Genomic DNA, 24,036 nt, shown 5'->3' on the forward strand with positions numbered 1-24,036 from the left:
CCGAAACCGGGGAAGGACCGGACTCTGTGCGGCTCGTATCGGCCCATCTCGCTTCTAAATGTGGACCTCAAGCTTTACACGGGGATCTTGGCGGCCAGATTGGGTCTGCTCCTACCAGGTCTGGTGGAGGCGGACCAGGCCGGTTTTGTACCCGGTAGGCAAACGGTCGACAACACCAAGAGGGTGACGCACGTGCTAGAAAAGGCCTCCCGCGTCCCGGGGGAGCGGATGCTGCTGTCGGTCGACGCGGAGAAGGCCTTTGATAGGGTTCATTGGCCGTACCTCGAGCTGGTCCTCGGGAAACTGGGGATCGGCGAGAGGTTCCGCACTATGGTCTTTAATTGTTATAGGAGGCCGTCAGCATCGGTGCGTGTCAACGGACACAGCTCCAGCAGCTTTGCCATTGAGCGCGGCACGAGACAGGGCTGCCCCCTTTCGCCGCTCCTGTTTGTCCTCTATATGGAGCCGTTTGCCCAGAGGATCCGCGATAACCCGGACGCTGTTGGGGTGAGGATGGGGCAATACACCCATACTGTCAGCTTATATGCGGACGATGTCTTGCTGACCCTGGATGACCCTAAGCGGTCGCTCCCTGCCTGCGTCCAGGAACTGACCTCCTTTGCCCGCGTGGCGGGCTTCAAAATGAATATGTTCAAATCGGCTGCCCTGGATGTGTCGCTCTCTGTCGACACCAGGCGGGACCTCCAGCGTCTTTTTCCTCTGCAATGGTCCTCCTCCGCGGTGCCTTACCTGGGGATCTTGCTTGCACCCTCCCTACCTGCAATGGTCGCTGCCAACTATTCCTCCCTGAGCAAAAAGATCAAGGAGGAACTCGGCCGATGGAACAAAGGCCTGCTCTCGTGGCTGGGCCGTATCGCAGCGGTGAAGATGACGATACTGCCTCAGATCCTGTATCTTTTTCGCGCTCTACCTCTACAACCCCCTGTAGGTTGGATACGGCAGGCGCAGGCTGACATCTCCCGCTTTGTGTGGCAAGGCCGTAAGCCTCGGATGAAACGGGTCCTCTCCATGCTTGCCCCGGAGGCGGGGGGTCTCGGTGTCCCGGACCTCCGGAAGTACTTTCAGGCGGCGCAACTCCGATATTTGGTGGAATGGAGCCGGTGGGAATCGGACAAGCACTGGCTCTTTCAGGACCAGGCAGTTGCGGGCCGTACCCTCCAGGAAGTCCCGTTCCTGCGGCGCACTCACCGCCCGCCTAATCTCTACGCCTCCTTCATCACCCGGGTTCCGCTGCGAGTGTGGGACGCGGTGTGTGAGCTCCGTGAGCTCACCACTTTTCCATCACCGTTCACTCCCATTGCTGGCAATCCAGACTTCACTCCGGGTCTGGAACCGGGAGCCTTTTCCCACTGGGTGAGCGCGGGTTGTAGGGCGCTTTTCCAGATCTACGGGCCGGAGGGTGTTCTCCCCTTCCAGCAGCTCCATCAGGAGTTTGGCCTAACGGAGGGGGACAGGCTGCGTTATATGCAAGTCCGCCACTGGGCTCTTCAACCCCCAGTGCGCGATGTCGCTGCCCGTTCGATTACGCCCTATGAGCGGTGGCTAGTAACCCGGACCTCGGATGCCAAGCTTATCACCGACTTGTATAAGTTTCTTCAACCCCCGCCGTTTCATTACCATAACCCTGGGAGGGAGCGCTGGCACAGGGAATTGGGCAGGACCTTGAGCCACAAGGAGTGGGACAGGATCGCGTATCGGGCGAGGCACTCTGCGTACCACACTGGGCTGACGGAGACCTTTACTAAGGTGTCCACCTATTGGTATTACACCCCGGAGAGGCTCTACGAGATGCACAAAATCGGCGATAAAGGTTGCTGGCGCGGCTGCGGACAGGAAGGCACCCTCACGCACATTCTCTGGGAGTGCCCGGTGCTGTCGGCCTATTGGAAGGAGGTCTTGGATGAGGTGGATAGGCATTTTGAGATCGAGCTCCCGCGCTTCCCTGCGTATGTCTTGCTAGGCCTCCCCAATGACCTGATGTACCCGCTGAAGTCCCGCAGGGGTAGACAGATTGCGATTGCGCTAGGCTCAGCGGTTCAAAACATCCTTGTACTTTGGCGTACCCCCACTGCCCCCTCTATCACTGGCTGGCTACACCGGCTCTGGCAGGTACTGGGTATGGAGAAGATGTCGCTAACAGTAGCTGGGAATGTAGACCAGTTTGAAGAGCTCTGGCACCCCTTTTTAGCACTGCTGTCCACGGAGTTTCGCGAGCTCACATGCCCACGGTACCTGCGACTCCTTAGGCTGACGCCGCCGGCGGCTCCAACGGAGTGAATGTGGCGGGATCGGGGGTTTGGGGCTGGGGGTGGGGGGCGGGGTTACATGCTTCTAAATGCTGACTTTCGGACGGGGATGTTGGGGTATTGTTTTCTTCCTTTTTCTCCTATGCTTTTCTTTCTTCTATTTTTCCGGGGACGGGGGGTTGGAGGGATGGTGTGTTTTTCACTGTGTTGCGGGACGCTACTCCAGCTTGGCCTTGCTCGGGGAATGGGGGTCTACTGGAGGGTCATTCGCACTGCCTTATTGCCTTATGACTTATGCCCTGTTACCCTCCGGGGCTTCCTGCCTCCCTACTTTCCATCTGAATCGCTGCAATGTTTCGCGTCTTGTACTGTATGTTCACTTGACCTCCTATTCCCTTCCCCATGTTTTTTGTATCTTAATAAAATACTTTAAACCTAAAGAGGTGCGAAATGGAACCGGAGTGTTGGCTCTGCATGTGGCGACATCGAGCCCGACAGTCGCAAAGCATTTTCTTTGATCAGATAGCCTTACAAGGGTTGAGGTCCTGTTCTATGTGTTCCGGATACAAGCACAGGTTGCACACTTTGTGTGAGTCAGTGCATAAAAACTTCTTGTGCCACCGAGGGCAGAATTTAAATGGAGTCCGTTCAATCTACTGCGAGCCGGCCCGACGCTGGTAGGCCCGAAGGCCTTCCACAAGCTACCCGATTGAAAGAGGGATTTTTCAGTAACTACACTATGTGGAGAATGGAATGGAATTACATGATCGAAAACAATACCGTCGAGGGCGAGTGTATTGCGCACCGAGGGGAACTGGAGTAACTGTGTTGAACCGGAACACAGCAATTAACGTCCAAAACTGATGGCGGGAAAAAACAATCTAACAATGGAGTCGATGGCCATGCGCACTATCACCAAAAGGAGGAGTAACCTACCTCGTGATTGGAGAAGACTTCTTCGAAGAAAAACAAATTGCAAACATCCGGACCCAACACTAGATGGCAGGAGTATGCAAAGCATGTGATCTACAGCTCACATGCCTCAAACACCTACTTTCCTACACTGAAATGTTCTTCAACATCAGCACTGCTGCAATTAAAAACACCTTAACGATGCTTCTCATGGACAAGCTAAAAGGAAAATCAAGCAACCCTGAAGGCCTGTTAGTCTTGCAGCTTTCAGGGGTCAGAAAACCAGGAAGATATGTGTGTACAAGATTACATCAGAAACTATGTCAGTACGGCTAAAGAAATTAGTGAATGGATCTAGTTAGTCAGATGAATACACACAGGATCGAGGAAAGATGAGATTGACTGATTGTAAGTCACTGAGTTATCACAGGGAGCACATCATTTTGCTAGTGCTACATTTCTTAATACCATACAAGATGAAGTGATGCACTGGCACCACATTCTGTAAATCTCAGTACTTGACTGTATCACAAGGAGGGAAAAGATTAGACCTGGCAGACCTAATCCAACGCACGGATTCCAGGTCAAAGTAGTAGCACTTTTCACACCTTCTTGCAAGTTATGATGAACACATGGAAATTACTAGAGGAAAACTATGGCTACCCACCTTCCTTGATCTGCCGGCTCACAAACTCCACCTCAGGGAGGGTGTGGATACTCGCCAGATCAGCATTGCTACGCTGGCAAATCTTGCGGGCTTCCTGCCAGCTCTTGTTCTCGATATTCAAGCGATAGCAGTTGGACTGGAACCCCTGCCAGCCAGGCTCACAGGTGACCTTCACATCAGACCAGGAGTCTGCAAACAAGAAAAGAGGTCTGTTTTTTTACATAGAATTGTGTTCCTGTATTTATATATTTTATTATAATCAGTGAAAAAGGGTGAAAGAGCAAATAAATAATCTGATAGCTTGAGGTGGACAATTTGCCTTTTCGATGCTCTTCTCCTCTGAATGGAAAATGTCAAACACCGCTAGCAAAAATGTAAGAAGCTCCCAAGAGGTGAAATTTACACACAATTGCATCACAGAGTGATGGTGTGAAGACTTTTCTTGTTTGTAGGAAAATGCCTATTTTTGACATGGTCACCCCACTGTTTGACTGGTATCTGATGTAATTATGACAGAAAGTGCACTGGGTTCCTGCTATCCAGGTCCCCAGTGCTAGGTCTCTTTCTCTAAACTGTACAACGGTTACCCCAATAGGCAATACCTTTAGCATCCCCTGTAAGTCCCTAGTAAATGATACCCCTGGTACCTGGGACAAGGAGACTACAAGGAGTCCCCAGGTCCTGCAGCATGTACTGTGTCACCCTAAGGGATCCCTCAGCACCTACATGCAGACTGACATTGCAGACTGTGTGCCATGGTGCAGAGAAAACTGAAGACATAACATGGCAACCCTCTAGTGTGCCATGCCTGCAGATACTGCATGCAGTATAGGTACATCACCCTTATTGCAGGCCTTATAACCCTAAGGCAGAGTGCACTATACTACATGTGTGAACATATCTGCATGAGCAGATATGCCCCTGTCACGTCTAAGTCGATTCTGAGACATTACAAGTGTACAGGGAAGCCAGTTTGAGTACATGTGCTGGACACCTGTTTTCACAAGATCAACAGCTACATAATGGCTTTACTGAAACCAAAGATCTTTTGTATCAATCATCTCGTATTAATAAGCCCACACTGATGCCAGTGATGGATTTATGAATACAAGCACCCAGAGTGTAACTTAGAGATGCCTCTGAAAACCTACCGTATACTAGTGCACTGGCTGACTGGTGTAGACTAGCCTGCCACCACAGACAGGTTTATGACCCCTGCAGGTGAGAGCCCTCACTCTCTGAGAGCAGAAACAATGCCTGCTCCGGCCAGAGGTGTTGTCACCTCCTCCAAGCAGGATGCTAAGTGATCAGAATATCAAGGCAGGAGGCTTCAAAGGCTTCTGCTAATTTCAATATGCGACCCAAGGCTTCCCCAGACAGGGGAAATGCAACCCCCTGCCCTGGGCCCATTTGGCAACAGGACAGATGGGGAAATTGGCTAGTCAGGAGGCGTGGTCCCCTTTCAGGGTGGTACTATCCCTAAGGTGGCCTACCTAATGAGGACATCACTTTTAAAGTTCCACCATCTTAGTTTTGGCAGAATTAGCGTCTCTGGGTCAGGATTATGCCCACTCCCACAGCAAATGGTCATTTAGAGAGTGTAGACACCCTCACGGTAAGTAGCCCATAGACTACTCCCTGTAACTCCCTGTAACACCCCATAATTGAGTATTTAGGTGGCACCTCTGACCCCAGGAAATTTGATTCGCCAGATCAAGAAGAGAAGGACACCTAGAGCCACAAAAAAAAGCGAGAACTGAAGGCTACTGTGGACTTTTGGCGACAAGCCTTTCCTGTCGTACTAAGTCTTGACATTCGCGACTTGTCCTGCAGCTGACCAGCTTCCAAGAACTTCAGGAAAATGCCAACCTTCGCAAATTGCCAAGAAACCTCCCTTAGAGTAAAGTGGCTACTTCCTTGCAGTCCTCAGGCACCGAAATGCAAAGCCCGGTCTACAGAAATGCAGCCCCCCCGGCCTGCCCGATGCAGCAGCTTCCCAGGAAGAGAGCCCTGTGCTCCTGAAGGTCAGATTAAATGAGAGGACACCAGGACAAAGCACAGCTGGAAAGGACCAATACCCAGGGTACCGGACACCACGCTGCAAGCAGAGACCGTGAGAGTCCAGTTGGAACGCCACGATTCCAAGACAAAGCAACCGTCGAGGGAAGTCAGCAGCGAAGAGACCTACTTCCAGTGTGGCCCAGCTGTCGTGATTCTGCAGCCTCAACTGGTGAGACCAACAACAGCAAGGTTCCCAGGGGTACAGAGCGCAGCCAACCCTTCTACTCTGCGCAGAGTGCCCCAACCTGGGTACCGATAAACCGACTGTGCTCCCTTGTTCCGAGGACCCTTGTGACCCGAGCCACCCGTTGGGAGCTCCTGGACTTGTCCTGAAGTCCCACCCCCTCAGTCTACTTCTAAGTGGCCCCCCTTCTTTCTACCGGCATAGCGTGCACAGCTCCCAACCTTTACAGCACCTCTGCAACCGGTCGCCCCAGGGCAGGTGGTGCTTTGGACGTTGCCCACTCGACCCTATGTCCTGAAGGAGAACCCCAGAAACCGAACGCAAATAACTGAATGCTATACATGCCTTTTCTTCCATAGAAAAGCACTGTGTGCAAAGGCGTGTTTAAGTCTACTAAAATAGATATTTAAAAAAGTACTTACTTGATAACAAAGTTCTTGGTATCAAAATGTATTCAAAAATATGACTTATTTTTCGAAATTGGTCTCGGATTTATTCTTTATTGTGTGTCTCATTTATGGCCTCTGAGTGTGTGTCAACAAAAGCTTAGCACCATAAAAGAGAACATTTGTGTTATCATTTGTGCCTCTGTAAACCAACGGGGGTTTGCCTGGACTCTTTACACAGTGTATCTCTTTTTGGTCCACTATATAAAGAACTAGCTACATTATCATCCTGGCAAGTATGCGCTTTCCTTGAGTTTTACTGCATCTCAGGGTCCTCAATACCAATATAATCCAATAGTTTTACAATGTCACCCCTTTAGGCACTCAAATCTCCAGGAGTAGCAAAGGTCTGCAGACGATGCTCACTCTAGAAGGTGGCACAGGTTAGAAATGCAGGTTCCGGGTGACTCAGTAAATAGCTCTCAATAAACTGGATGAGCAGGAAGTGATTAATTGGGCAAAAAACAAGGTACTTTAATTTATAATTCATCAAAACTAGGAGTTCCCAAATGAGACACATACTGAACGCAAGATTGTGCTAGAACCTTCTGGAGCAGAGATATGACCACAAATGATTGTCCAACATTTCTGCACCAGGCACATCATTTTCTTTAGCATTGGTCAAATTAACAATGTTATTCTAGGCGGGCGTAGACAGTATTGTAAGACTTAAGTACTCTTCTGCTTGCTACAAAGTTTATTAACACAATCTCAGTCCAAAAGTCAGAAATACCATGCAAAGAGAATACAAAGTGGCAACATTACTATGATAGGTGGTAAACTGTCAGTTTTAATGGTCTCTCGGTTCAACACTGGACAAATCAGTGGGCTAAAGCCCCATTAGCTGAGATTCCAGTTTTAAAGTAGTAAAACATAATGGTAGACTTTTTGGGTGACAGCAATCTTGGTGTTATTTTAATGAAAATTGGGGATCCTGCAACTGATGTCTAGTTTGAACACTCTCCTAGCGATTTTAGGAAACAATTGAAAGGCCGCCTGATCCCTCAGCAGGGGGCAAACAAGCCTTAGTAAGCTGTGTGGTATTACCAAAGTTTAAAGGCATGGATCTAAAAAATAGTCGGTAATTTCATGCTTTTCACTTGGTAGGAATACCCACCAGACTGTTGACACAAACCAGAATCCAGGGGTTTGCAAATTGGAGTTATACGTTAGAATATGGATCAACTGCAATGTAAAATAGTGATATCTTCTTTCGAATAGTAAGGCTAGAGAGGTAGCTATAATCAACGGGAACAGACCCCACACTGGGGGTGTGAAGGCTCAGCCTTCAAATCTCTATGGGGCTGGGAAATGCAGATGAGTTTTCTGGGGGTTTGGAGTGCACTGGTGATGCTGAAGGCCAACCAGTGATGATACACAAAAGCATCTCTGCTGCTTCATGACCCAGGGTATGCTTGTCTATGGTCTTGGTCTTGCTTCCAGAAGGCTGTGCTACAGAACTCTCATGGTTCTTGGGTGGTCTTGGTTACAAGAAGCATATTTGAAGCAGATCAATCAGTCAACTGGTCTGATCTTCCAGGAGTAAAAGCAACTGTTCTCCTCACAGATTAATCCTGCTTCTCAACCAGAAGGGGCTCCAGGAATTCAGTTTTGTCCCGATCCTCAGGAGTAAGATAACAACTGAGAAGAGACCAGTCTGGCAATTCATCTGTGCTTTGCTAATGCACAGCATTCTCAATGTCTAAATTATGTGCAAGTTACTGTCTTCTATAATTACAATTTGAGGTAGGAGGATTGCCACAAATCATTTATGGCCCAATGCCAAAGTTGGGGTTAGAACCCATATTTCATGGAGTCAGGATCAGTAACTTGCCATCTGTTCTCAAGAATGGTTACTGGGAGGTTGAACCATCAAGGGCACCATAAAAGAGGGAGCGGTTCTAATGTGATGCAGGGGTTACTCGTGTAGCTACAATGAAAGGTCCCACATGCTTCCTTGCTGAAAATATGGAAGATGCTGCGTTCACAAACACCTCTAGGGATCACTCTACGCAGGGGGTCAGCCTCAGGCTACCCAGTCTTCGCAACAGCCTTCACTCAATTAGAGACTTTTCAGGCAGACAGCTGCTAAATGACAACAGAAGTACTCTTCTACTAACATCCTCATCAGTAATCTGCACACATGCCCACAGCTGCCGAGAAATCATGGCTTACTCTTGTAACAGCAAAGAAACTCTACCCATGCTGTCCAGTGATCCTCAATTTCTTCCTGTTTGTATAATGCAGAACATGCTTCAAGCTTCCAGTCATTTTTTCTCCTTCTGCACTCGCTATTGCGGTTCTTGGTGGCATAAATGTATTAGTGTAACTATAACAGGATATATGTGCCTACTGGCTAGGTAAGGCTTAGATGTGTTGCTCCAGTGTGCCCAAGTCTGTAAACATTGGAATCGTACATGAATTAGTTGCACTAGCCCACCAAAACGCTGCGTAAACAACTTTTGTTTTGCTTTGAGTATTATTTTCATATTGTATAACTGAATTGGCCTTATATATTTTAACTAATGCATGCACATGAATTGCATTTGGACAACATGAATATACAAAGTAATGTGATGTACTACTTTGTCACCTTAACTTTGGATATATATAGGTGAATTAGATTTAATTGTGTTCCTTCTATTCATGGAATAGCATGTTTTTAAGACGAAATTTAAATTGTATTGTGTTTTTAATATTGTGTAGAATGAAATAACAAATTTGCAAGAACTTCTTTCAATAAAGAAAGAGTTATTTTTATATTACTGGTAAGGTAATTCATTTAGGATTCCAATGTTTACAGACTGAGGCACACTGGAGCGAAGAAGTACGTATGAATGAGGATAAGTGAATTAGATAAGAATCCCAAAGGGAACAGCCTATTGTTACCTGTCTTAACCCAGTTCCCTTTGTTGTTTTTGAAGGGTCTCGGTCTCTCTCTCTTTGATTTAGATGTGTTGCTTCCTGACACCCAATATATGAAATTTACAAACCAGCATGCTGAGCCAAAATCATTTGACTCAAAGAACATCTACTAATTCTCATACATTGAGCTCGGCTCCTGCTTGCACTCTTGGTGAGAATTTAGTCACGTGATCAATACTAGAACAGTGTGCATAGAGTATTATTTGGGTCATGTCTTTTCTCAAGGAGCTTGGCTCCATTACTGATTTAAGGGGGAATCCCCTTGACAGTAATGCATATGATTCACAGACTATTATATTTGTAATAAACTTGTTATTGACTCAACAGTAAAATGTAAGGAAACTTCCTTAGAAACAAACCTCCTAAACCGAACTGGTCTAGATATATCTCTCTACATTAACTTAGTAGAAGGCATATTTAACATTACTACCTTTGCTTTGACTGCTGGGTAAACAGAAGTAAGGTTATTTGGATCTTGTAGTTGGGTTTTGAATAATTTCTTTCTTCTATGATGTGACGACTTTTGCATAGCATGCTAAACCCTTTCATTTGTCTATTTACAGTTTGAAGAAATGCAACCTTGTTTTTCATCTCCTATTCCCCCACCCCCAGTTGCCTTGGAGTTGCAGGAGCAATGATAAGGAATTCCGTAGTAATTAACTATGAATATGGATAATTTGTTATGGCAGGTGTACCTCAAATGTTAGGATAGCTGGTAGGGCCACATAGATAGGGTGAAGTATCTGGGTTGGTGTGCGCCCAGGCATTGCTTTATGCACTGGATAGCAGGATTTGAATTTCACCCACTGAGCACCAGATCATTCCAATTCGAATACACTGTGTGTCTGCAAATGTAAAATCCTCAATCAGTGAGCTTCCAGGGCCAGGTGACTTAGCATATGCAGAGTTGTTCCCAATTAGAACAGGTAAGGTTATTCCAACACATTCATATTGTCAAATGAGTGTACACTGAGTCCAGATATTGCATGCATTAAGAGTACATTTTGAAAAGAAAAAGAGTTGGAAAAGCAAGAACTACAAAAGAAAAAGAGCAATGGGCACATGACAGAGCATGGCCACTATTTCCCAGGTGCACCTTCTGATTAGTCGGAGTGCAACCACAACTCTTTGGTAAGCTGAATCAATCACACTTCCTATCTCACTCTTGGTTGCATACAGTTTTTCCTCCACCCCAACAGCATTCAACGGCGCTCACCGGTAGAAAATGGGTCAGTGGCAGTTTTGGGCTTCTTCTTGCAAACATATGGCAGCGCTGTGGCACAGTCCCGATTCTGCCAGGCGCCAGATGACTCAGTCCGGATTACTGCACAGTTCTCCTCATTGGAATTGCTAGGTTGATCTGAAAAAGGAGATGGGAGCAGGAGTGGGAAGAGGACACAGGTACAGGAATCCAAAAGTTAGAACCAAAATAGCTACATTTCAGAGTATCACACCAGAAATGACGGGTTTGTGGTAAATTACTGTACTGGACATTCCAAGAGTAGCCCCAGACAGAAAAAGTTAGGCCAAAGACTACCACCAGGGCTGTGTTTGAAGAGCAAGAGATGACAAAGGCAGGTGGTTATTTTAAAAAAAATAATCATTTGTTATGGATTAAATGCGGTTTTCCTTTTCTGCCTTGGCATACTGAAATCTGCAAGACGTGTTTATCTAATCCATAAGGCACTGCTGAGGTTAGGCAGAATGCACATTTAAAATCATCTTTCACCCTAGTAAGGGCATGTTTTCAAATATCTATTCAGACTCCGGTCTGCAACATCAACCTCAGAATAAATTGTAAAGTCACCACTGGACCACCAATAGGAGAGCATTACCACGAAAATGACTGACTGGGTGCTATATTAATGCCCAATAACAATACCATGACTGTCGAAGAGTGGACCGTGGATCTGGATTGATTTTGCTATGATAATATATTTCTGTTCACCAAGTACTTCTTGTTTGTACACTCTTATTTCCAATGATAAAAATATGAACACAACAAACAAAAAAACAAGCTTATATTCTAGTCTTAGGCGCTAGGGCAGGGAGCCGCGAGACTGATTTGAACATGATCAGCGAGCAGTTGGCTAGAAGATGAGTTCTGTCATTGTCTTTCCATCCGCCCGCTATGAACTCAAACTATTGTCACCTTCTCCCATCACCAACTTATATGATTTGCATTTGGAATAGAGGATTCTCTTGTCTGACTCAATACTGAAGGAACCACTGAGGTCAATTCTGAATTTACAAGGGCCTTTTGGTTAAATTCTGGGTGCAGTACTGAAACTATACCAACAGCTGTTTTGGAAGATTGGAGTTTGTGTGCAGACAGCGGCGATATGCCGGCTGCATTGATTGTTTTGGGTCTTTCACTGACATTTAACACATCCTACAAAGTCATTTGACATTGTTGGCATGGTGTTTGAATGGTTTTATAGTTTTCTGACAAACAGGTGGTTTCAGACCCTGGATCAGGCTGTTTCTGTTACTAAAAATCTGATGAATGGTGGTTCGATAGGAATCTTTATTTTCTATACTTCTATTTAACTTGTGTATAGTTTCACTGGCTTGCTTAGTTGCTTGGCTTAGATTTCTTTATCTATGCAGATGATATACAGTTCATCTTCAACATCGATGGAGGTTTGCATTTTAATGGTAATCCCTATATTAGGTCATTGTACTTTTGGGGGAGACCTTCTTAGTTCAAGGAGCAAAGTTTTGAAATAAGCTCCTTTTTTTTCTTACGAAGTGAAGGTGTAGAGGTAATTTGAAAACCTCGCTGTTTCCCTCTTGATAGCGGAGTTGTTCTGAAAAACAGTCTTCATTTTCTTTTTTGGTCTCTATCAAAAGAATTATTTGCATTTCAGAAAATCGTAAACATGTTTATCAGCATACAAAACAGTACAATAAGAACATTTCCTTACTCGTTTTTATCTTCTGTTTTCTAACGTGGTGCTTCACTTAAAGTAGCAGTGGTCTAATAGCCCACACAAAAATCACTTTGTGACTTTATTTCATGAGCACTATGTAGACTTCTATGAAATTTTGATTCCCGCAGCTCAACGATAACATTCAAATCATCTCTTTTCTGTTTCTGGTTGTTGGAAAACCACAGATTTCCTTCTGAACAGCTCTTTAATAAGGATGAGATAGACGTGAGTGGTCAGAACGGATGGTAGTCTGCAGCAACCTCATTCCCGTTGTATGAAGCAACAGCAGAGTACAGTTTGTCGAACCGTTCACGCATACAATTTCAAGAAAAGATATTTGGCCTATAGCAAATACTCTCTGATGAACGTCGTTCCAAAAATGCAATAGGACCTAAAACATCAATGTACAAATAAAGCTATACCTACGTGAATGAATGGAAAAATCTCATGAAATAAAGGATTCTTTTATATAAACTTGGATTGGTAGAATTACGCATATTTTAATCACTACACAAATCTGGTTAATTCATTAAGCCCAGCTACAGGGCTGAACGTACAAGCTGTGTGCCAAATGACACACCCTATTCCCAGTGTGCGTTTTCCAAATTTTTGGCTGATGCTGCAAAGCTGAATGCAGTTTTATATGGCTGCATTTAAGAATCTCGGCTTTCATCATTTGATGGTGATCATTAGAGTGCTAAATGTGACTTCTCAACAAACTAAATATAAACATTTGTTTGGTTAAACACAAAGTTAAATAATAACAATAATAATAAACAAACTTGAGCAACCTAATCTGCACTGTAATGTTATGACAAAATAATTTTGTTGTTATGTTGAGGAAATCGAAAGGTTTAAGAACTGCACTTAGAAATGCTAACTAAGGATACAAAAACATCTGGTGTTTTTAGCAAATAAATATTAAGTAAACCAAGGGGTAGTGATTATAATAGTTTACTGTTTGTAGAAGCAGCAATTTAGAATGATGTCAGAGGGAAGGTATTGGTTGAGAAAAGAGACCAGTAGGAAGAGACCCCTATCTGGGAAAATCTGTTGACTGGGTTTGGCGATAACTTTAGAATGCATTTCTAAATATTTTGTGCAAACATCAATATCTAGCAACAAAATGAGTGTTCAAAATGCATAAACTATCTAAATAAATTAGATGCAAGCCCATTTCAAGGTCTTCAGTCCTGTAGACTAAACAATTGTAACGTATTCAAATTATTTTTATCTTGCCACTGCTGTCAGAGCACCAAGAAAGTTCACAATGGACTGGTTTGTAGACGCCTCAGCACTTTTGCATTGGACCTCATACCAATCTCTGGGCCAAGGTTGAAGGCGGACACTTTTCATTGCGTATGTCGTTAGCCCTTATATTGCGGTATGGAAACAACATTTTACCGTGAAAGTTTTTGGATCCGACTTCATTATTCTTTTCCTCTCTACTATTGATTTTCTGCAGCTCTGTTTTAGAGACACAATCATGGGTGGCTGGTAGCAACACGTATTTAAATGCTTAATGTCTGAAGATTTGGAGCGTTTGCAAGAGAAACTTGAAAAGTGAACTTTATATTGGTCTGGTCCCAGTTCAGCAGTATGTGACTTTCTTCAATTTCCTTTGAAGGGGTGGGGGGCTTGGATGGAATTGAGCCACCCTATACAGCTAATTTCTAAGGATCTAAATACTTTGTGTGCATGTGAATAAGTCTTTAGCTTACCACTTTCCCAGTTGAGATACTTCAGGGGAGAGCTGTCAGACCACTGCCAGCCACCATTGATGTCAAAATCATTCAGCCCAATCCAGAGGGTGGAACTGTACCCGGTCAGCACTCCTGGGAAATAAACAAAAGACAGAGTGAAGAAAGCAGCGGGTAGGACAAGAAGTGAAAACGATATGGCTATAGAAAAAGTATGTCGACGAATCGGACTAGAGAAAGAAAGAAGAGGAAAGAGGAGTAGACATGGTGCAATGTGAACAGGAGGGAAAGATGAAACAAGCATTTGCAATGCAATAGGTCTCGCATTAGGAAAGTTTGAGCTATTGGTATTGTAAATGACACATTTTTTATAAATGTTTTGTTTTTGAAAATAGCGAAATTAATAGCTTTGTCATTTACAATGCCAATAGTAATAACTTTCGCAAATGTGACACCTATAGCATTTGTAATGCAATATGTGTTGTATTTACGTGACTTGCATGTATTGATATTACAAATAACAATGGCTTTTAATTTTTTTTCAATAATTAATACTTAAATAAAAGTTATTGTAATTTATAATGACAATAGCTTAAAGTTTTGTAAATAACTTTTGTGAAGATTATGTTCAGTGTATTTTATTGTGACGAAAATCCAAGAACAGAAGTGAAATATTAACATCTTTTTGTTACATTTGTAATAAAGCTTGAAACATTGAGAGAACATATTTGAACCAGGTGTTGTTGAATGGTTGCACAGATTGATGCTGTGGTGGCGCTGAGTGATGTTGTGATGGCGAACGAGTGATGCTGTGGCGTTCAGTGATGCTGTGGTAGCGCATAGTGATGTTGTGGTGCCCCTGAGTGATGCTATGGTGGTGCGGAGTGATGCTGTATGCTATGCTATGTTTTGTTTTGCTATCCTATGTTTTGTTTTGTTATGCTATGCTATGTTTTGCTATCCTATGCTTTGAATTGTTATGCTATGCTAAGCTGTGTTTTGTTATGCTATGTTTTGTTATGCTATGCTCTGCTATCCTATACTTTTTTTGTTATGCTATGCTATGCTGTGTTTTGTTATGCTATGCTATGTTTTGTTATGCTATGCTGGTGAGGGTGTGTGAGTGTGTGTGAGGGTGAGTGAGGGTGAGTGAGGGGGTGTGAGGGTGAGTGAGGGGGTGTGAGGGTGAGAGGGTGTGAGGGTGAGGGTGTGTGGGGGTGAGGGGGCGTGGGGGTGAGGGTGTGTGGGGGTGAGGGTGTGTAGGGGTGAGGGGGTGTGAGGGCGAGTGGGTGTGAGGGTGAGGGGGTGTGAGGGTGAGGGGGTGTGAGGGTGAGAGGGTGATGGGGTGTGAGGGTGAGTGAGGGTGTGTGAAGGTGGGAGGGTGAGGGTGAGTGAGGGTGTGTGAAGGAGTGAGGGTGTGTGAAGGTGTGAGGGTGTGTGAGGGTGAGGGGTTGTGAGGGGGTGTGGGGGTGTGAGGGTGAGGGAGGGTGAGGGTGAGGGAGGGTGAGGGGGTGTGAGGGGGTGTGAGTGAGGGGGGTGAGGGTGAGGGTGTGTGTGAGGGTGAGGGTGAGGGGTGCGAGGGTGTGAGGGGGGAGGGAGTGTGAGGGGGAGGCTGTGGGGTTGTGAGGGTGTGTGAGGGTGAGGGTGATGGGGGTGAGGGTGAGGGGGTGTGAGGGTGAGGGGGTGTGAGGAGGTGTGAGGGCGAGGGGGTGTGAGGTTGAGGGGATGTGAGGGGGTTTGAGGGTGAGGGGGTGGGAGGGTGTATGATGGTGAGAGGGTGTGCGAGGGTGAGAGGGTGTGTGAGGGTGGGTGAGGGTGTGTGAGGGTGAGGATGAGGGGGTGTGAGAGAGAGGGTGTGAGGGTGAGGAGGTGGGTGAGGGGGTGAGGGTGGGGGTGTGGGGGCTGGAGGGTGAGGGGGTGTGGGGTTGTGAGGGGGTGAGGGTGTGTGTGTGTGTGTGTGTGAGGGGGTGTAAGGGGGTGATGGTTTAAGGGTGAGTGAAGGTGGGTGGAGGTTGGGTGTGAGGGTGTGTGAGGGTGAGGGGGTGAGGCTGAGTGAGGGTGAGGGTGGGAGAGTGAGTGAGGGTGGGTGAGGGTGAGAAGGTGTGTGAGAGGGTGGGTGAGGGTGAGAAGGTGTGTGAGAGGGTGAGAAGGGGTGAGGGGTGTGAGGGTGAGGAGGTGTGAGAGTGAGGGTCCGAAGTAAATGGTGGCAGGGCAGACATCATAAGACAGAGAGAAGAGTCTGCGTGGTGACTGCGTTGGTCAGTTTGAGAATCGGGAGGGGCCGAGTCAGCACAGTCTGCGAGGGATCAACGTGTCTAGAGGCAAAGCATAGCGGATGTAGCATTGCAGCGAGCAAGTCGAGTGTTTTCAAGCTTTGACCCTAGAGAGATGGCAACACAGCAACAGCATTTGAGGAGCAAGGCTACTGTAAACAAGCACGGTAGGCTTTCACTTTCGTCCAGAAAAAAAAATTGAGAAAGGTGCAGAGAATGCCGAACAAAACACGGCTTCCTCGCGAGATGGATGCAAAAAAACCAAGCTCTCAGCATTCCTGTGCCTGGGGAGGGGAGGGGGGGAGTGGGAGCGCATTCCTTTGAAGTCTGGGGGGTGGGGGCGGGGGAGGGGCTTGGGAGCGATTCCTTTGAAGTCTGATGCTGAGGCTCAGACAAATGGTGGAGTGCGAGCGGCTTCCTTTGAAGTCTGATGCCGAGGCCGATGGTGTTTGATGTGCACGCGCCTGCCTCACACGCCTGCCTCACATGAACTGTACGCGATCCGCAGGCTAGGTAGACTTTTCGGACTGCTTACTATAATCTCGTCTATTCAATCCCTAACAGGCTAGAATAGTCGAGACCTAAAAAGAAAAGGAATAAAAAAAGAAAAGTAAACTATTGCTCAGCTTCCCTTTTAGAAATTGGGTAAGACAGCATCAGAAGAGCGTATAAACTGCATGCTCCCTCTTCCTGCCAAAAGTATTCCCAGCATGTCAAGATTTTTTTATTAAAAGCACCACCCATCCCTTTAAGGGACATGACTGATTTTAAAACAAATTCTGAGTTGTGAACGGAGACAGGCAATCTGTTTTCTCTTGCACACCTCCATCCATGAATTTACAGTCATTTCTAAAGAGTCACAAAATGTGACCCCCTTCATTAATATTTAGGAGAGTTTTGCAACCCTTTACGAATATACACTTGCAAAGGGGCTGATCAGTACATCGGACTCAACACAAAATGCTGGCCAAGTTGCAGAAATCTGATGCATATTTGGCACACACTGTCTGCAAGCTGCACAATGATACATCAGGCAAAGAGTTCTAAACACATTAGTGGAATTCATCATGACGTTTATTCAGGCCTTCCCCACAAATCCACACTAGATTACACTTATTTTTTTTCCTTAAAACACTATGGCTTGTGAAAGGGAGTTAGATAAAACAGCTAATGGTGCTAAACATGCTTTTGAGAACACCTTCACGTTGCCATCTAACTGGCTACCTGTCACCTATTCATTTTTTTCCAATTCTTAATTAATAAGGAATACATTTTCCTCCCACAAAACTACCAGAAATCTTCCCCATTTCACGTCTCAGAGTTCAGGCATACCTCTAATTATGAAAAGCCAGATGAAAAGGAAATTGCCAGCTGTGAAACCTTTACATGGGGACCCATGGCGACAGGTACAGCTTTCTGGACATTAACTGGAGCAATTAATGTCATTTACCACTAGTACCTAGGGGTCACAATGGCCAGGGAACTGAAGTCGAAGGGACTATAGTGGGCTACTTACCCAATGATCATAGACAGATGGTTTGAGGGAGGGAGATTGAGAGGACTCTTGCAAGAGCCAATGGGACACTGGCAGCCCAGCACAAGCAAGACCACTATATTGTGTAGCATACCCATGGAGTCCAACATGCCCAGATACACAAGTCAAAGTGACATACACCACACAGTAATGTAATATATGAAATGTGAAAACATGGTGCAGCAGCAGACAACAGTAGAGAGTGTTGCATAGTTACACGTGATAAAAGAGCAGTGCAGGCCAAAAGCTCATGCTGATGAAAAAGAGGTGAAGAGTTTACTTGAGAACAGGGTGCATGACCTGTTAGGTCATACATAAAAGGAAAACTTGTTTTTAGTTAGCTTAAAGGAATTTATGGCTTTAGCACACAGGCACGTATTTTGTGTTTACAATAAATTGGAAGATGATTAGACAATAGAAGCAGGAAATTGAATTAGCCAATAACACATGGAATCTGATAAGAGGTCTTAGGAGCACAATGAAAAACCACACAAACCAATAAATATGCATTCAGCCCAAGCACACAGGTGTCTCTGAGTAAAAGCATTGTTAGAACTACAATAAAGGATGTGTAGTGAATTAGGCTAAAGTCTATGGGTCACACCTCATGTTTTCTATAATTAACGTGCAGCAATGTGTAACCATTTTTACTTTTGCAATCCCTATTGTTTAACTCTGTATAAAAATAGCTGTCTGTGAAGCAGCAAATTGAGACCGGCTGCTTACTTGAGTAAAGATGTTGGCTCTCACTGTCACAAAAGTAATGAGCTGTTTTACATTGCCAAGAGGAGGTGGTCTTTTGTTCATTTTTAAGTTACCCTTCAACAACACATTTGTGTAGGCAAACTTCAAATGTGTCCAGATGTCATGGAGGAAAAAGACTTCAGTTACAGGAGACTAAACAAACTTTTACATGAGGGACCGAATAGGCAATCCCTCTATAGCAGTTTAAGTATAAAGAGGTGTATCCTTGACTATAGGTTTGAGTAACACCACTGTCAGTCTCTCATAACCTTGGCTGATAGGGCACTAGTCATTCAAACAATGGATAGTGCACTTTGGTTGTCCCCTCAACATCACAGCCCAGCTCTGATGTCTCAAAACAGGAGACCCTCAATGGCCACCTATGAAAGTGAACTAACTGGGGGGGAAATCCTTGGGCCTAGCCATAAAAAATGTACAACGGCAGGGCAGCTCAGTTTCACAAAGCAGGAATTGGGAAAGCTAATAAATCTTGTATTGGCTGCCAATGCAGATTTCCTCCGTATGTTCTTGGTAAAGTCTAACAATGTCTTTTTTATCAAGGCTTTAAAAAATAAAATAAAAAAACAGAAGTTGGTATGTATGGAGCCATCTTTCAATAGTTTTAAAGAAGCCTAACTAATGAGGAGTGCGGCCTGCAGAACCCATGCAGGATGCAGTGCACTGCAAGCAGCAGCAAATCTGGCAGCAGTACCTGTGAAGCTATTGGACCTTAGTAAATGGTTTTGAAATGTAAATTAAAGACACATTGACCTGCTAGTTCTTGGCACTGAATATGACTATTTTCAGTGAGGATGATGACATTGAGCAAGGGCAGAATGCTGTCCCTCGCACAGAAGTAAACTAAGCGCTGCAGTGGACTGACCCATTACCTCATCTGTATGCAGTGATGAGCGGAATCAAAATGTGACTCTACAACAATCTAATAAATAAAGAGAGCGGACTGAAAGCCGGGTATGGATGTATGCATTTTTAAAGATTTTTTTTGTTTTAGTAAAACAAAAGGTCTTGTCTAACACCTAATCAACAAAGCGAATGCTATGTGTTCCGAGTGAACAAGGGACATTCAATGGCTTCTTTGAGAAGTATTATGTTGACTTAACACTACATTCATTCACCCTGGCAAATTTAAGGAGTGGATACCATTTACACAAATTTACCAAGATGCTTAAAGTCCTCTTCACCCCTTTAGAATATAATTAAATCCATTATGAACCAGGATTTACCCAAGTTGTGTTTATCTGAGTTTTGATAGACAGCTTTAGCTCCAGAAGAGCTACATGAAACCATAGAAGTTGTTATCACCCTAAGAGTCCCAGATATCAAGATCTACATTGATGTGAGTCAACATCTGCCTCATTCACTGGTGTAGACCAGTGTCACACTAGTAACTAAATTCAGAGCTCTTTGGGGGGGATTATTTTTACCATCATTGAAGTACACTAAACAAACTGCCATGGCCAAGAGTGCCTGCAGCTCAATATTAGATGCTATGAGAGCTTACTCTTTAATCAGTTAATGACCACCAACTTGAGGCTAAACAAGTCAGAGTACGGAATGTCAGTGTACTGGCATTGAGATGCATCTGGTTTCTGGTTACCAGGAATTCATCTGAATGTCAAGTGATGAGGAACCTTATCCACGGAGAGGAAACCTTGCCAAAGGGACTCATATTTTATATTGTTTGCTAGTATAGTCAACGTGGCCTGCCAAACATGAGGTGCAAACTGTGAAAGAAAATAAAGAGCTAACCAAATACCCAAGTCACTGAAAGTTGAGGGAAGCAAGGGTGGTGTTATCAGTGGTCACTGCTAGCCCATGGCAGCCCTATGTGCCTCTGCTCCAGCTCAGTGTACATACTCATCATTGTATATCCTGTTATTGTCTGCTGATTGCTCTGATGCTGCTATGTGGTTTCGTGTGCCACAGTTGCAGGCCGCTTACACAGCCAGAGACCCCAGTGTTGGCACTGATCCTTGGGCCAATTGGCAGGGACCAACCTCAGAACATTGGGAAGTGGGATAGAATACCCAGCATGTTTGCATAAGTCATTTTGTGAGTATAACGAAGATTAACACCCATTCACCTTCTCTCTGTAGTCTTCCTTTGAGCAACAAGGAAGATGTATTCCTGTGTGCTATTACATTTAAACAATTTTAGGCATCTATGCCTAGAGAGCTAGTGTTCAGAACACATTTTCTTCAGCACCATCAACAAAAACTCTTCCTTCCGTTAGCCTCCCCCCGGACCTCTGAGAAGACTTTTGAAACAAACTCAGTGCTGCTGAGAGGGGGCCTTCAAGGTGGCATATTGCTTCTGAGGAACCAGGATCACACAATACAAAAGCCTCAACTATATGCCTCATAACAGTCCTGAATCTCTCCACTGCGTGGAGTTGGAGCAGGGAATATAGAATGAAGAAAGTGATCCACAGGGGTCAGAGCCTGATGGCAGTGGGATAACACGCTCATTGCTATGCGTCGAGCCAGCCTCCGCCATCACGTAAATCCTGAGGAACACACAGGGCATCTACTCAATTTCAGAGCAATCATGCTGAACAGTGGATGGTGGCGTAGAGCTGATACTGCTGCTATGATGTATGAAGAAGCAATGGTAGAGAGGGCCAAACAGAGTCTGCAAGATAGCACCTGCCTGTGACGAAGGGAGGCATGTGCTAGGAATGATGCCCAGGAGATTAACTAAGTGGTAGGTAATCCAGCACTCTAGTTTCACACTGAACTAGTAGGAGAGTGAAGTGATTGCAAGCTCCAACCGCACCAAAGACTGATCGGAGACGGCATGTGGTTACATGCAGGATGGGTGAAGGCCCATAAGAAGATGGTGACCTGAAAAGAAGCGATGCAGAGAGGGTAGTTCACCCTCCCAGTAAAGACAGGCACCCGAGACATCAAAGGGCAGTGAAAAGGTTATAGATCGATGAAGCGCTACCAACTCAAGACACAGGTGAGTGGAACCCTCCCTTCTCCTCCATAGCACTGATTGAACTGATTGAAACAGGAGGTCCCAGGTGAACACTATCAGCTGGAGAACGTGGTAAGGGGTACACCTGATTGACTTACCTGGAGGATCAGACTAGAACTGTAGCTTAGCAGTGAGATGGTCGCATGGATGTATATTACATTTCTCCAGCTGAAAATAAGAAGCTGTGGAATCCGCTGAAACTGGAGAGATCATTGTAACGGGGTAGCAGTGAATGAGATATGGAAGTAGCTCCCATACATTAAGTGCAAACGGTTAACTAGCAGACGAGAAGGAGAAAGAGAAGGTGCCTGATAGGCAGTGACACAAGAAAGGGGCTCCGGCCAGTGATAGGATAGTTGGAAGATGAGACACTGTGATGGAGAAGTGTGCACCGCGTACACTGCTGCTGCTGGAGAAAAACCATATAGCTATACATTTGGCACATGAACATCTTAGGAACAGGGAAGCAGATACCACAACTCAAAAAAGAAAGGCACTAACTGCTACAGATATGCCACTGACCAGTAATAGACAAATGGCGGCACTGCAGTAAAAGAAAATGGCTAGGATGAAAATGCCACACACTGATGGATTTCTAATCGAATTCTATGCCACTTTCATCTACCTGCTTGTTCCTGTTTTGGAGGAATTGTATAACAGGGACATCTGCGTCTGGCCTCCACTCGAGAAGCGGAAGCAGTTGCTCTTCACAAACAGGGTAGAGACTGTAGAGGCATCACTCTATAGGCCCCTCTTGATGCTTATTGGCAATTATGAACAAGCATTTGCAATGCAATAGGTCTCGCATTCACGCAAGTTTGAGCTATTGGCATTGTAAATGGCAATGCCTTTTATTTATGTTTTGGGGGTTTAAAAAATAAATAAAAGGCATTGTCATTTACAATACTAATAGCTTAAACTCTCGCAAATGCGAGACCTATTGCATTGCAATAAAGGGCCTTCTCGACCGCTTATTAGATTGTAAATATTAGTGGAGGAGACCGGTCTGCGATGTCTTCAAAATAGTGATAAATAGTGCAGTGAAGATGTGTAAGTGTTGTAAACTAAACAGTCAGAAAGTGTGAACTGAGAGTTACATATGACCTAGACACGACCTGTAAACACTAACAAAGGTCTCCAACACCTTTCACTCTTTGATTACACTGTTGCGGCTCAGGAGGAAGAGTGGTAGGCTATTTCCTGCCCTCTCCATGATTTGAGTGTGCAGTGTGGCATTGTGTAATGTCATTGCTATCTTTGGCCTAATAAAAACACTCCAGCTGTAGTAGGGCCCTGGTTTCACCACCTGGTGCATGGCAGGCTGTGCTTTATGGCAGCCATGGAGGGCGGGATGGTCTCAGCTGCAGCTCCTGCCTCGGGAGGGATGGTCTCGCCTGCAGCTCCGGCCTCAGAACAGTGCCCCTGCTATTACTAGTGAGCGAGAGGCACTGAGGTGGTGGTATTGGTATTGATGGTGGTGGTATTGGTAGTGGTGGTAGTGGTATTGGAGGTTGTATTTGTGGAGGTGGTGGTATTGGTGGTGGCGGGATTGGTGGTGGTAGTATTGGTGGGGATGGTAGTACTGGTGGTGGCGGTATTGTAGGACTGGTAGTAGTATTGGTGGTGATGGTGGTATTGGTGGTGGTATTATTGGTGGTGGTGATGGTGGTATTGGTATTGGTGGTGGTGGTGGTATTGATGGTGGTGGTGGTATTGGTGGTAGGCGTATTGGCAGTGTTGGTGACGGTGGTATTGGTGGTGGTGATGGTGGTATTGGTAGTGGTATTGGTGGTGGTATTGATGGTGGTGGTGGTATTGGTGGTAGGCATATTGGCAGTGTTGGTGGTAGTGGTATTGAGGGTAGTGGTGGTATTGGTGGTGGTGGCATTGGTGGTGGTGGCATTGGTGGTGGTAGTGGTAATGGTGGTTGTGGTATTGGTTATTTTGGTGGTGGTGGTAATGGTGGTGGTATTGGAGGAGATGGTGGTATTAAAGGAGGTGGTGGTATTGGTGGTAGTGGTATTGGAGGAGGTGGTGGTATTGATGGTGGTGGTAGTGTTGTTAAAAAAACAGGCTTTTGAAAACAACCCGTCAGGTGTCTTTAGTACAGATGACATTAATTTGCTAATAATTTCTAAATCCATTTTACATGGGGGGTCGTACCAGACACAAGATAAAGTTGGGTTAAAGTGATTGTAAGCAGACGCCGTGCTACGGGGGCGGCTGTGCTGCTTAACAATACACAAGTGGTTTCAGCTGAAACGCCTGTCTGGCTTGCAGTAGGAGAATCTCAATAAAATAAATAGTGCTTACAGACGAAATAACAGGTCCAGTGAAACAGCCGAAGTAAATGGCCAGTCGCCATGGGAGGAAACAAATGAAGACAAGGC

General features: G+C 45.3%; 1 protein-coding gene across 1 annotated transcript in view; it reads right to left on the bottom strand.

The window, feature by feature from the left end:
• Window positions 1–24,036, bottom strand: part of MRC2 (mannose receptor C-type 2) — a 531,676-nt gene that overhangs the window by 338,295 nt on the left and 169,345 nt on the right. Inside the window, 3 exon segments of the mRNA XM_086923828.1 lie at window positions 3,847–4,035; window positions 10,679–10,822; window positions 14,117–14,230. Of these exon segments, the coding sequence (XP_086779954.1) occupies window positions 3,847–4,035; window positions 10,679–10,822; window positions 14,117–14,230 (447 nt within the window).

This window comes from Lissotriton vulgaris, chromosome 5, assembly GCF_964263255.1.
Source record: "Lissotriton vulgaris chromosome 5, aLisVul1.2, whole genome shotgun sequence".
In the NCBI taxonomy this organism is placed as follows: Eukaryota; Metazoa; Chordata; class Amphibia; order Caudata; family Salamandridae; genus Lissotriton; species Lissotriton vulgaris.